At 51.2% G+C, this 13,224-nt stretch overlaps 1 protein-coding gene and 1 long non-coding RNA gene across 3 annotated transcripts in view; one reads left to right on the forward strand and one right to left on the reverse strand.

Annotated features, from left to right (window-relative positions):
• Positions 1 to 1,189: 1,189 nt before the first annotated feature.
• TMEM200C (transmembrane protein 200C) lies at positions 1,190 to 10,097 on the reverse strand. The gene is made up of 2 exons (XM_055417172.2): positions 9,964 to 10,097; positions 1,190 to 7,114 (listed from the first exon to the last, which is right to left on the reverse strand). The coding sequence occupies exon 2, from the start codon at positions 7,014 to 7,016 to the stop codon at positions 5,235 to 5,237; it is 1,782 nt and encodes a 593-aa protein (XP_055273147.2). The 5' UTR covers positions 7,017 to 7,114; positions 9,964 to 10,097; the 3' UTR covers positions 1,190 to 5,234.
• Positions 10,098 to 10,830: 733 nt separating this feature from the next.
• Positions 10,831 to 13,224, forward strand: part of LOC129549773 (uncharacterized) — a 54,192-nt gene continuing 51,798 nt past the window's right edge. For both annotated transcript variants that reach the window (XR_016036685.1, XR_016036684.1), the window contains exon 1: positions 10,831 to 10,968. This is a non-coding gene — a long non-coding RNA (uncharacterized LOC129549773). The remainder of the gene's footprint in view (positions 10,969 to 13,224) is intronic.

Consider the following 13,224-nt stretch of genomic DNA (forward strand, 5'->3'; position numbering starts at 1 on the left):
CTGGATCTGCCCACTTTTCCCCTCTCCTGTGGTTGACAGTCAACCGTCTCACCCTTAGTGGCCTTGGCCACAGCGTAGGATCAGAAGCTCAGGTAAAGTGACACGGGTGCTGAGACAGGGCATGGGCTTTATGATGCTCCAGGTGGATGTGCTTAAGCCTTTTTAGTCTTTTGACAGTAACATTATGAGCATAGGGGAAAAAAACCCAAAAACTATTATCTTAGTACCGGTTTAGCCAAACATTCTGTTTGCCGTACAGGGCCATATTCCAGGCTGGCCCTGTTGCTGGGGTGAGGGTTTTCGGAAGCCCATTTAAACTTGAATAAATATATCTGAGATTCTAGAAACATGAAAGAACCCTGGCTCAGGTATGCAACCTAAATTCCCAGGGTTGGGCCATTTATAGCTCCTGCTGTGGTTCTTGCCCAGAGGGACCTACCACCAGCCCTGGGCTTTTTTGCCACTGCAGAAAATTAGCACACTGGAAGAGGTTTCTCCCCAGGTCTTCAGAGGTGTCAGGCAGCTGTTTGACTAAAATTATTAGCACAAATGGACTCCCCAGTTTGTGGTGACTTAACTGAAAGTGTTAGTTGCTCAGTTGTGTCCGACTCTTTAAGACCCTATGGACTATAGCCTACTAGGTTTCTCTGTCCTTGGAATTCTCCAGGCAAGAATACTGAAGTGGGTTGCCATTCCCTTCTCCGGGGGATCTTCCCAACCTGGGAATGGAACCTGGGTCTCTTGTATTGCAGGCAGATTCTTTACCAGGGAAACTTTGGCCACCTCATACAACGAGTTGACTCATCGGAAAAGACTCTGATGCTGGGAAAGGTTGGGGGCAGGAGGAGAAGGGGATGACAGAGAATGAGATGGCTGGATGGCATCACCAACTCTGTGGACATGAGTTTGAGTGAACTCCGGGAGTTGGTGATGGACAGGGAGGCCTGGAGTGCTGTGGTTCATGGGGTTGCAGAGAGTCGGACATGACTGAGCGACTGAACTGAACCGAACTGAACTGGTGACTTAAATCACATAGAATTTTCATATCTGTTAAATGGAAGTCATTCTTTTTGAAGAGAGGACCTAAAAGATGATTTCCCTAAGAGAAATGAAGGGAGAAAAGCCTTAGAATGCTTTTCAGAGTTTGTCATTTAAAAATTTAAATATTCACCCATGATTTTGTGTCCTAAATCAATCAATCAGACAATGGTCTGAGTCTACAGAAAACAAATTCCACGAAGTTCAATCCTATTCCTTATGTGACTGTAAAATGTATTTGTATATATTTATATTTTTATATCTTGGCAAAAATGCTATTCTGATTAAAATGCAAATTAATACTTTGTTTCTAATTTAATGTAATTGGCAGGAGATTTTTTTTTTAGTTCTCTAAAAAAAATGTTTCAAAATTCCATCATTGGAATTACTCTCTAGATTTCGTTGCCTTACTCTCTAGATTTCAAACCTAACATTATTCTGCTAATAAACAGGAAGGTCATATGAAATCATTCTGTTTAGCAGTTGATTCTATTTTAAATAAAGCTCTAAAAACTTTTTATAATACTCTCTACCTTCCAAGCTGGTTGATTGTAAGCCCTCTGCACAGGTGTGAATTCATTTAATTCAGTCCTGTGAGGGGGGGCACAGTTATTATTCCCACTGTCTGAAGAAGGAAATGGAAACCCAGAGATGCTGAGTAGTCTGATAGAAATTCAGGATGTGGGGCAATGCATATGCCAATTATTGCAATTCTTTTAACATTCTAGTCCTGCCACTCCTGTTTGCCTTCGAACAAATGACTTTATCTTTCTAATTCTTAGTGACCTCATGTATGAATGGGGGGCTGACTCTGTCATCTCTAAGATCTCTTCAACAAACACTGCAAAGTTGACTTTAAAACAGCTTTGTCTGCGCCAGTCTGAAGACTTAAATGCAAAGTCCAGATTTTAACTGGCTGTGCATTCTTATTCTTCCCTGGATATCCCCATCAGTGGTTTCTGGAAAGGAATCAAGCAGGATGCTAAAAACATAGACAATATTTTGATGGTCTCTAGAAATGCCAGCTTCAGCCTGGCATATGCCAACACGTACAGATAATCCTCAACACTGTGTAAATCCTGGCTCCACCGTGCATGAGCTGTGTAACCTGGGTAAGTACTCCATCATGCCTTGTGTCTTTCTCTGTAAAATGGGTATAATAATAAGCCTATCTCCATAGAGCTGAGTGAGGGCTGAGTGGGGAGTTATTGAGATCAATGTCTAGAGTGTGCAGAAGATAACGTGGTCCATAGAAAGTAGTACGTGAACATTTAACATTATTATTGCAGAAGATCTCTGCTCCTGTGAACAGGAAGGATCATGTACCACTATGATCATAACTGCAGAGGATTCCTTCTGAGGTCTGATGACAGCCTAGCTCCTCCCAAGATTTGGAAAATTGGGCTCATCCTTTGTTTCCAGGTTAAAAAAAAATCCATTTAAATTGCTCAGTAGTTAAGAGAGATGTGACTTGATACTGAGCTAAATTAGTTTGCTGAAGTTACTCAATTTCAGAGGGCCTGTATCTAGATCAATGTGAGCTAGAAGTTTTTATTTAATCTGATTAATATCATGAGGTAATCAGTGTTGTTAAGTTCAGGCAATTGGTAGGACTGAATTTCTGGTTTGTAAGATATGAATGTTCTGCCCAACCCTATTTAGTCAAACTAAGTGGCTGTGGGTTTATTATTTGCTAAACGTCTGATAGTGTATTTTCTGAGGACTAGGAACAGCATTTTAGAGCACTAGAATGTTTTTCCTTTTAGACAACTCATCAGATTCTCTCAGTATATGAAGTATCCAGTCTGCAAGATAATTAAGAAGAAAAATGAGGAAATTTTTAAATACTTTGGTTAAGGGCTACAAAATAATTGAGACTTGAAATTTAACACTACCTGAAGGTATGGTTTTGTTTGTCACTCTTATTAGTGGAAACTCACCTTTGTTCTATGGAAGAGTCAAACAAATTAATCCACAGCTTTAACGTGTGTTATGAGCATAATGCAGATTCAATATGGGAGTAAATTAGGCCCTTTAAAAATTGATCACAGAATCTGACACTAAATGAAGTTGATGAAGTATTATGTTCACTTGGCAAAGTTGTCTGTGCAAATATGATAGGATTGTATCCGGGACAAAACAATTACCCTGAATTTAAGTAAAGCTTTTAGAGCTGAAGGCAATCATAGAGATTATATCATCCACCAAAGGCCCAGAGGGATTAAGCGATTTGCCTAAGGTTACACAGATAGTAAGTGGATCTTCCAGATTTGAGCCCAGGCTTTCTAGAGCTTAGTGGGAGGGAGGCCCACTCCTGCAGCATGCATTCAGACACTGTCTCAGGAACTACTGTCTTTGGGTACTGCTCTGAACCAAGCTTTCGATCAGGCTCTGTCCACATAACCTCCTCGTCCCACCCCTCATAGCTCTATGTGGAATGTCTGGTGGTTTTTAGTCACTCAGTCGTGTCCGACACTGTGACCCTATGGACTGCAGCCCACCAGGCTCCTCTGTCCATGGGATTCTCCAGGCAATACAGGAGTGCTGGCCACTTCCTTTTCCAGGGGATCTTCCCAACCCAGGGATCCAGCCCTCGTCTCCTGTGTCTCCTGCATTGCAGGCAGATTCTTTACCCATTGAGCCATTGGGGAAGCCCTTGGTATGTCTAGTTATCCCCCTTTTATAGATGAGATCACAGAGACCCAACATTTGTGACTTGTTCACGGCTACACAGCCAGCAAATGCCCAAAGCTGGGGTCCAGCTTCACCCCTGAATCTGCATTCTGTCCCTGGGACCCACTGTTTCACCCCTGGGGGTCAAGAGGACTGCGTCTTTGACAAGATTTTCCTTGAAAATCAATATTTTAAATTCCTGCAATGCTAGCCTCAGCTACCCATAACCAGAGAATCTGTTTCTGAGAAGCTGAAAAAAAGTCATACAGGAGGCTCAGCTCACACTCCACGGGAGAGGACATCAGACTGGTACACTAATTACTGTGTTTGTCTACTGGTCTTGAAAATGAATTGACTTTTAATAATATCAAGCATAAACAACCTGCCACATTATTAAAACATGACCTGCTAGCCTATGTAGGACATGGATTCAAGATCTTGAATTTAAAAGCAAAAATCAAACAGTCAACTGCCAAAGGATGGCAGGAGAACACGAAGCCTGGGTGCTCTGTAGATTAATCCTAAAGGTAAACTAGAAGCATTGTTGAAAATTACTGTTTATTTAATATTTCATTTGAAAGAGACACTCCCAAATGTTCAATTCTACTCTGTATTTAAAAGTTAAAAATATGCTTGAAATGACTGAGGATGGCGCTGAATCACAGTTGTAGTGTCATAGCAAAATATCTTAGGCTTACCAGTCGAATTGCCCCATGCTTTACCTGTGTTAAAGTATTAGTTCCGAGGCACAATGAGGCACTATTATGTTTAACTGTTTGTTTGGAAACTTGTTTTATTAAAAAAAGATTTCTTTCATGGTAATGCTATTTTCAGTACAGGTGTGATAATACTCCATAAAGTATTGTGTACTTGATATAGTGAATTGAGGAAGGTAACAGTCCCACTTGATGCTGGCCTCTAGTCTCCATGAGATACCCTAGTAGCAAAATGTAAATACCCTTTTCAAAAATAAAGAGGCCTTTGGGTGGTGGGATGAGCAGACAGGGGTGGGGCAGGGAACTGTGATCTCTTCAGACAAACTCATGCTTTTGGCTTTGACTTCACTGAGTAAAATCAGTTCTCAGAGAACTGAGACAAACCTTTCTATGCTCCCCAAAAGCACAGAAGGAAGAAAGCTTGTCATTCACGAGCAGCTAGGGAAAAAACCAGCAGCAGAGTACAGGTCAGGGGAATTAGAGATCCAAAAAAAAAAAAGTTGGAGTAAAGTGCACAGTTACTGTCAAAAATATATTATTTTGATCCTAAGAAAATTAAGAGAATTTTTTCTAAGTAACTAGATTGCTGACCTTTTAATACATTTGGTTTTCAGAGAACATACAATCACCATCGGACCTATAAGACTAGTTTGCTTTGAAAAAAAAATTGCTTGGAATTATCTACAGGAATCTTGTGAACGCAATTCAAGGCTAACATTCTGCAGCTCTTTGGGTAGTGGGCGATTTCCGCGGATAAACCCCCTGTTTCCCGCGGGCATTTCTCCTATCTTCTCTCTCTCTCTCTTCCTAAATGCCAGCACTCTCCAGTTCTCTGTCCTCGACCCCTGAGGCGTGAGACCGGGAAATCATGTAGAGTTTCTCCTTGTTTGTAAACTGCCTCTGCACCGGCCGGGAGGGCTTGGCCTCGGGGGCCTCCTGGCCGGGATCCTCCGGAGGTCTCTGCTCCGGCCCCGGAGCGGTGGCGGCCTCCCCGTCTGGGTTTCCACCGGCCCCCAGGTCCCCCATCGACTCCAGGGAGGTGCCGGTCTCCCGCAGGGGGGTGTAGCCCTTATTGCTGCAGGAAGGGTCATCAGACTGGGAACTCGGCGAGTCCGGCCGGGCGGGGGGCTCCGGGGAGGCCGCGAGCTCGGGGAGGCTGGAGTCCAGGTCCGCGCTGCGCGAGGCGGGCGGGGGCTCGGGGGACGGGGCCGCCCGGTAGTCCGGCAGCCCGCTGGTGCTGCGGCGCCGCAGGGCCGCGTGCCTGCCGGTCCTGGGTAGGCGGCCGCCCTGCCCCCTGGCGGTGCGCGCGGCCGCCGGCTCCTCCGGCTCGCGGGGCGCCCAGCGCGCGTCGCCCCGGGCACTGCCCCGGAGGTCGGCGAGGCTCAGGTCGAGCGGGATCTCCCGGGCGCCGCGCTCCCCGGGCGGCCGCTGCCAGCCGCGGCTCGCGGCCCCTGCGTCCCCGTCGCGGTCCCCCGGCAGGGGCAGCAGCGCGAAGGCGCTCAGCGACGAGCCCACGAGGGAGCTGGCAGTGCTCGGACGCCCCCAGGTTTCAGGGGGGCTGCCGGGCGCCGGGCTGCTGCCGCTGCTCGCGGCCCGGCGACGGCCGGCCACGCCCGGGCGCTCGCGGTAGATGCTGTACACGGCCTCCGCCAGCCTCGGGGGCTCCTGCGGGCGGCGCGGGGACGAGGCCAGGTCGGGCGGGGACGCGGCGCCTGGGGTACCCCCGCCACCCCCGCTCCGCGCCGCGGGGTGGGGCCAGGTGCCGCGGGCCAGCATCGCCGCCGCCCCGAAGGCGTCCCCGGCGGCGCCGCCGCGGGTCCCGGGCTTCAGCTCCAGGCCCCGCGACTGCACGTAGCCCAAGAAGCCGTTGAGCGGCGCGGCCCCGGGGGGCGCCGAGGCGGGGCCGGAGGACGAGGCGGCGGCCGCCAGGTCTTTGGCGCGGAGGCTGTGCACGTCGATGACGGTGGAGTAGAGGTCCCGCAAGTTGATGATCTTGGTCTCCTTGTCCCTGTTCTCGTGGAGCACGGCGTTGGCGCAGATAAAGAGGAAGATGCCAATGCCCATGATGAGGGGCCCGAAGACCTTGAGCTTGTCGGAGTGCAGGTAGCCCGAGAAGACGCGGAAGAAGAAGCCCACCGACGTGGAGGACGACGGAGAGGGGGCGGGGGACCGCGCTGGGGGCGTGCTCCTGGGCGCGCCCACCGAACTGGCGGTGACACCTTCCGGAGGCCCCGGCTGGGTCCCGGACCGGTTTCTGCTGCCCTCGCTGCTGCTGTTGGTCACAGAGGGGACGCGGTGGCCGCTGCCCCCGGGCGGCGGCGGCGGCTGCTTAGCCCCCTCCCGGTGGGCCCCGCTGGCCTTGGGCCAGTAGCCCACCACCGCGAGGGCGATGCCGACCAGCAGCACCGCGATCCCGCAGAGGGCGATGAGCCCAGAGACGGAGCACAGCTTCAGCTTGCCCTTCACCACCACCACGTCGTTCTTGCGCCTCTTCTTGGCTTTCCGCTTGCGCTTGGGGACCTGGCCCGGGGGCCGGAGGGGGTCCTGCTTCCGGGCAGAGATCCTCAGAAGGCCGCCGGTGGCGATCATAGCGAGCGGTGGAGAGTGGGGCTAACCCGGGGCCGGAGGCCTGTGCGGGGGGCGGGGGGGCACCAGCTGCCCACTAGCCGCTCCTCTACCTCCTCCTGCTGCAAAGCAGAGGAAGACAGTCAGAGGGTGTAGGCTTGGCTGCGGCAACATCCCACGCGCTCTGCCATAGTCCGGCTCCGGGATCCCACCACGTGTGCGCGCCCCCACCCTACCCCATCCCACATCCCGGGGCCATGGCCTGCTAACAGGAGTGCCCTACGTGGAGACCAGGAGGTGCTGGCAGTAGATTAGGGACGAGAAGCCTTAACTGATCCGAGACGGTTAAAAACACTTGGAGAGGACGTCTTCTTTTCTCCCCCATCCCCCAAACACTGTAGGTACTATTCCAGCAGTGCTCGATTCAAAAGCTCCAGGTTGACAGCCAATGGAGTTCTGACCATGAGTGAAAACTAACGTGGGGACTCAGAGCTCATGGGCACGGGCTCTCCTGGTCTCCCAAGGGGGGGCGCCCCAGACTTCCAAGTCTCTTAACTGAGAGGAGAGTCTGTTTGTCTCTGGGGCCTTCAAAGTCCCTGAAACAGTCAGAAAAGATACCGATTCATAAAGACAAAAGGAAGTCCTTTCACTGAACGGAAATGAAAAGTCATATCCTGGCAGACGGCTTATTTACCCCAGGTAATTAATAAAGAGTTCACGGCTGGGGGAACACCAAAGAGCTATGTCAGTACTCCGACCATGAATCCCTCCACCAACTTGTCTCCAAGCCATCATTGTTTTCAAGCAAGCTGATCCTTCTCACAGCCCCTTCCCCGTCTCTTTCCTGCAACATCTGGACAGCTTCTTAGGGTGGGATATTTAGTTTTAGGTAACAGGTTATGTAACTGCGCTCTTCTCTCTGGCCTCTTCTCCCTCAGAGGAACTCCCTTAAAGGTATCATGTGCTAGAGCCCATCAGGGAATTTAAGCAGTCCTCCCAGCATCTCCAAGAGAAAGATCTTTTTCTCATGAGGGAAAATTCCAATCTTTTTTTTTTTTTTTAAAAGAGAGGCCTGCCATCATAGCTTTCTGACCCCTTATTAATGTGCCAACAGCACATTCTGAAGAATCCAAATATTCAAATGAGGAGGCAATTAACTAGGTAAAGCAGTCTACATAATAATGATGGCTTGTAGGATCTCCCAAGGGAGAGCTGTTCCCATGTTTTTCTCATGAGGTCATTTTTAGGAAAGGAGGGGGGACAACAATCAGTGGACTATCTTACGGGAAATTTAGTGGTTTATAATAAAGCCTGGGTAGATAAACGGCACAGATGCAACTCTGTGGATATCTGTCAGCTTCTAAAAATTTCAGTCTTGCTGGATCCCCAGAGTAACACATTTTCTGTTCCACTGGTAGTGTTCCCTCCTATAATAGAGATGCTAAAATTAAGGGCATTGTATGAAATTGAAAGGCTTAGATATCACTCACAAGCCTTTGGGAATTATATCCTTTATAAAATAATTCATGTTTTAGAATAAACTGCCCTTTGAAAATGGGGGGGTTACTCAGGTAGAATTTTGCTTTTAGTTGGTGCCTGGGTGAACAGCTTTGCCCGTTGATCCCCTCTATCATACCAAGACAGGATCATTTCTCCACTGGTGGAAAAGCAAATGGTAATCAGCTATTTACAATGCTTCCAAATCAATATCTCCTTGGAACTTGGTTGGCTTTCAGTAAGGAGCACTGCCAGGTGGGCTAGAGAGGGGTTAAACACTGGGTAGGTGAGAGAGGGCTTAGTGGAGAGAATACATTTACAAACCCTTTGAATTTTGTTTTTAAGTAGGAGCTGCATCAGTAAGCAGAGATTGGGGGGAAAAAACAGAAACCAGAGTAGCTTCTTCCCCCCAAAATAAGCACATTTATTATGTAGTTGTAACGGCAAAGACTGCTTTTTTAAGTGATACCCAAACTCCAGCATCTTTAATGTAATAATCTGGAGATGAGTGATTGTCTTAAGAAGGATTGGGGAGCCAGACATTTCAGAAGCCAAGGCAGCCTCAGTTGGCGAGAGGTGGTTCTCCCAGAGAAAAGAGAAAGGCTAACATTTTGTTGGGCACTGATGGGGACGCTGGACGTCTTGGGGGAGGAAGGTTCACACATGTTTTTTCTCCTCACAAGGCAGCTTTGGCTCTGGGCACAAAGTAAGGAAAACTGGAACGGATTTCAACAATCATTTACAGAAGATCTTTAAAATTAGTTTAATAGCTAGTAATTAACTCCCTAGTTTATTATTCCTTCAGCTCTGCTGAAGCCTGAACTCCTTTATAACGCGTCTCCATCTGACGGGGAAATACTGACAAAGGTCAGATGGCGAGGAAGAACCACCTTGGAGGTTTTCTTCGTGCATAATGAAGGAAAACAAACTTAGCATTCGAGCTCGGCTGCCCTAACAATTCACTGCCTGCTGCTGGTCTTTCCGCGGCAAAGGAATGGAGGCTGGGGGAAAAGAAAGGAGGGATGTCTAAAAATACAACTGCTTCCAAGAGAGACGTTCAAGTTCTCGGCTCGTGATGGATTAAGCCCCACTCGGCGTCTGCGGCTCCGAGCCCACAGGACTGGCAGCGCCCTGCCCCGTCCGGGTCCTCACTACCCCCGGCCCCTCCCCGGCAGGGCAGCGAGCCCCCGTTGCCCTTCCTTTTAGGTCTGCTTATTTATGTTGGAGTCACATGAGCGCAGCAGCTGGGAGTCCGCCTCTGGAACGAAGCCAGGCGGGAGCGAAGTGAGGGCAATCCTGAACTCGCTTGTATCCGGGCAGCGCGTGCCGCGTAGCCCGCCCAGGAACACGAGTGTCCCGAACACCCGCGCGGGGGCCCCGGGCTGGGGCCGGGGGCTGGGGAGGGGGCGCCCGGGGGGACGGACAGGACGGCTCAAGATGGCAGCGCTGGAAGCCAAGAGTATCGCTCACTTACCCGTGAAGACGGGGGCAGCTCGGGGCCGGCGAACGGGCGCTCGGGCGACACAAAGGAACCATGGAGAAACTTTTCGAGCCGGAGCCGCCGGCGGAGCGCGGGGCCAGCGCCGCGGGGCCCTCGGTGCGAGCGCGGCTCAGCATCCCGGCGGGGGCGAGCGTCAGCCCCGGGTGCGCATCCCTCTCCGGCGCCGGGGCGGGAGCCATTTCCCGGAGTTTCCAAGAAGTGTCACGTCCTCTGCATCCTGCATCCCGCCCGGAGCCGCTCTCCCCGCCGCCCCGGCCCCTAGTCCGGCCCTGCCTGCTGGTCGGCCCCGCGCGTCTTTGTGTGGCTGCTGCGCGCCGGGCACCGCCGGGTGGAGTTGAGCCCGCGGCGGCGGCGGCAGCGGCGGCGGGGAGAGCGGCTCGGGGCGGCCGGACCCGCGGCGGTTGCTAAGAGACCGGAGCCATGACACAGGGAAATCGCTGCAGGATGGCAGTCGGTACCCGGCCCGGCTCGGCGGCTCGGGGGCGCACCCGCCCCCCGCCCCGCCCCGCCTCCTCCCCGGCTCCCGTCCCCCCGCCTCGCCGGTCTCCCCCACCACACTTCCTCTCCCGCCGGCGCGCGTCCCTTCGGAAGAACCGCTTCCCCAGGAACTAGGAGGCGCGAGGGGAGGCGGAGGAGGGGGCCCGGGCCGGGGGCGCGCGCGGGGAGGGCAGGGCGCGGTGCGCCTCGGCCTCGGCCCTCCCCGCCCCTGGGGCGCCCCGGGACCGCCTCCTGCCCGGGGCTGGAGCTTTGTTCTTTCCCTCCCAACTACCTGTCTGAGCCGCGGGCCGGAGGGGCCCCAAAGGAAGGGCCGCTGCTCCCGGAGGGGCTCCCCATCAACATCCGAGGGTCGCGCCCGCGTCTCCCCGCCTCCCCTCTCCGCTCTTCCTCTTTTGTTGCCTCTACTCCTGGACACGACACAGCCTGGGCTGTCTCCCCCTCCCACTCGGGAGTTGGCAGTGTGGACGCACAGCGAACACAGTAAGTTGTCCCCCAGCGAAGTCAGGCCGGGCCGAGGGGAGCCGCCCCCGCCGTGCCGCGCGCCCCGCGGGGCTCGTGGCCGCCGCTGTCCGCGGTCCACGCGCTCCAGCCCCGCCGGGCTTTTGTGGCCGCTCCCCCGGACTCGGGCAGCTGGGGCTCATCGGAGATTAGAATCGGCTCCGGGGCTCTCGCTTGGCAGCCCCTCCTGCCCCGACCCGCGCGCTCATCAGCAAGCTTGCAGAGGAAAACTACAATTCTCCAGGAATCAGGGTTAGCATCAGAGACGGGAGGTGGGGGGAGAGGGAGGCCGTCCAAACTCCCTACGTCATTTTTAAAAAAGCGAGTGGGAGAGAGGAGTCCTGTTTCCTGGCTCATCCCTGCCCTCTCAACTGTAAAGTAAAAATGACAGGAAAGCGAGCATTTCAAAGTGGAATTTCCCCATGGAGAATCGAGAAGAAAGTAAGAAAGATTTCCATTATCTATTGAAATAGGACAGCCAGGGTTCAAGAAGAAAGCAACAGAAGAGCAGGTGCTATCTGAACTTTGAGGCCCAGACAGACATATATTGCTCAGGGGGCGGGGAGGTGGAGACTATCGTGTATTCTGAATTTGCCTGTTCAAGGGTCCGCAAGCCCACTCGGGAGGACCTTGCAGCCCTCAGTGTCAGGGACAAGATTGTTCCTCAAGGTACACGGTATCCTCTTGTGTTTACCACTAGAGCTTGCACTTTGCAAAAAGAACAATAAAGACGAAACATTTATGGGTTTAAAGACAGAAATGTGGACACTAATGTGTGAGGTGGGTGTGGAGACGGTGGGGAGTTAGGAAGGGGTGGAGGAAAAATATTTCCTCAAAGGAAACCACGCATCTGCATGTTTGGAAGGTGACGTCCGTCTCCCTTTCCAAGCAAATATTGAAGCTGGATAACGATGGGGTGATCAGAGCCCACCTCCTTCTACCTCTGTTCCTACTCAGACACTATAAAACAAGTCAAAATGAAGGGAAGGTTTTCAGTTCCACAATATAGTGTTTCCTTTTAGATAAATCACTGCAAAGGAGAAATCACCTGGTCTAGCAGTCATTTTCAAGGTGCTTCTTTTTGGCTTGGCACATCTAGACTTCAGGCAGATTCTTTACCCATTGAGCCATCAGAGAAGCCCTCTAGACGTCTTGAATCCCAATAATAATCTGGTGATTTGCACAAAGACTGGATCTGAGATCTCATTTCATTACACAACTGGCTGCCAGGGGCCACGGGTGGCAACTCCTATCCTCCTTGGCCTCTGTTTCCTGAGCTGTGTAAACAGGAATGGCATTGCAGAACTTCATTAGGGTCTGAGATGGATTAAGCCATTAACAGTTTCAAATTTCAGCAGAAATGATAGCTATCACTGGCACAGTTAAAATTCATCTGAGGGATTTAAGGAGAAAGGAAAAGAATGCTTTTCTAGACAAACAGGCCTTGGGACATATTTTTCTTCTGTAGATGACTGGATTAAGAGTCATGGTTTATTATTCAAAGGCTTCCTTCCAAACTGGAGTTCTCTGGAACTTTGAACTGTTACGTTTTACCTGAGTGTATCAGCTTCAGTTATTTCCTTTGTTTTCAGCTCAGGGTATCAGAGGAAATCAGATCACATCTGTTTCCAGTGCAGTCCTTTATCCTCTGTGTAATATCATATAAACATACATTCACACGGGTTTGCAAGTGATGTGGTTATTTTGAAAGGAACAATGATGCCCTCGGCCCTTCTGGAGTTATTTTCTTTCTGATTTCACTGGCCGTTCAGTTGGGGGTGATTTCAGAGATTGTGGGACACCCCTTCTTTCTCCCTGCTGGATACTGAAGGGTGAAGACTACCTACTCATAACAGTTCACCCAGTGTTTGTAGAACTGAGGGCTCAGCCGGGCATTCAGAACATGTGGCAGCAGGAGAGAAACGAGGGCCTTGGGAAAAAAGAAGAGGAAAAAGATGAGCTTAGTTTTGTGGTTCAGTTGGTAAGTTGTATTCGACTTAGTGTTTTGACCACATGGACTGCAGCACGCCAGGCTTCCCTGTCCTTTACAATCTCCCGGAGTTCACTCAAACTCATGTCCATTGAGTCGGTGATGCCATCCAATCATCTCATCCTCTGTCGTCCCCTTGTGCTCCAGCCTTCAATCTTTCCCAGCATCAGGGTCTTTTCTAATAAGTCAGCTCTTCACATCAGGTGGCCAGAGTATTGGAGCTTCAGCATCAGTCCTTCCAATGAATA

The sequence above is a fragment of the Moschus berezovskii genome, chromosome 28 (genome assembly GCF_049115385.1).
Source record: "Moschus berezovskii isolate FMDL1 chromosome 28, NW_MosBer_1.0, whole genome shotgun sequence".
Lineage (NCBI taxonomy): Eukaryota > Metazoa > Chordata > Mammalia > Artiodactyla > Moschidae > Moschus > Moschus berezovskii.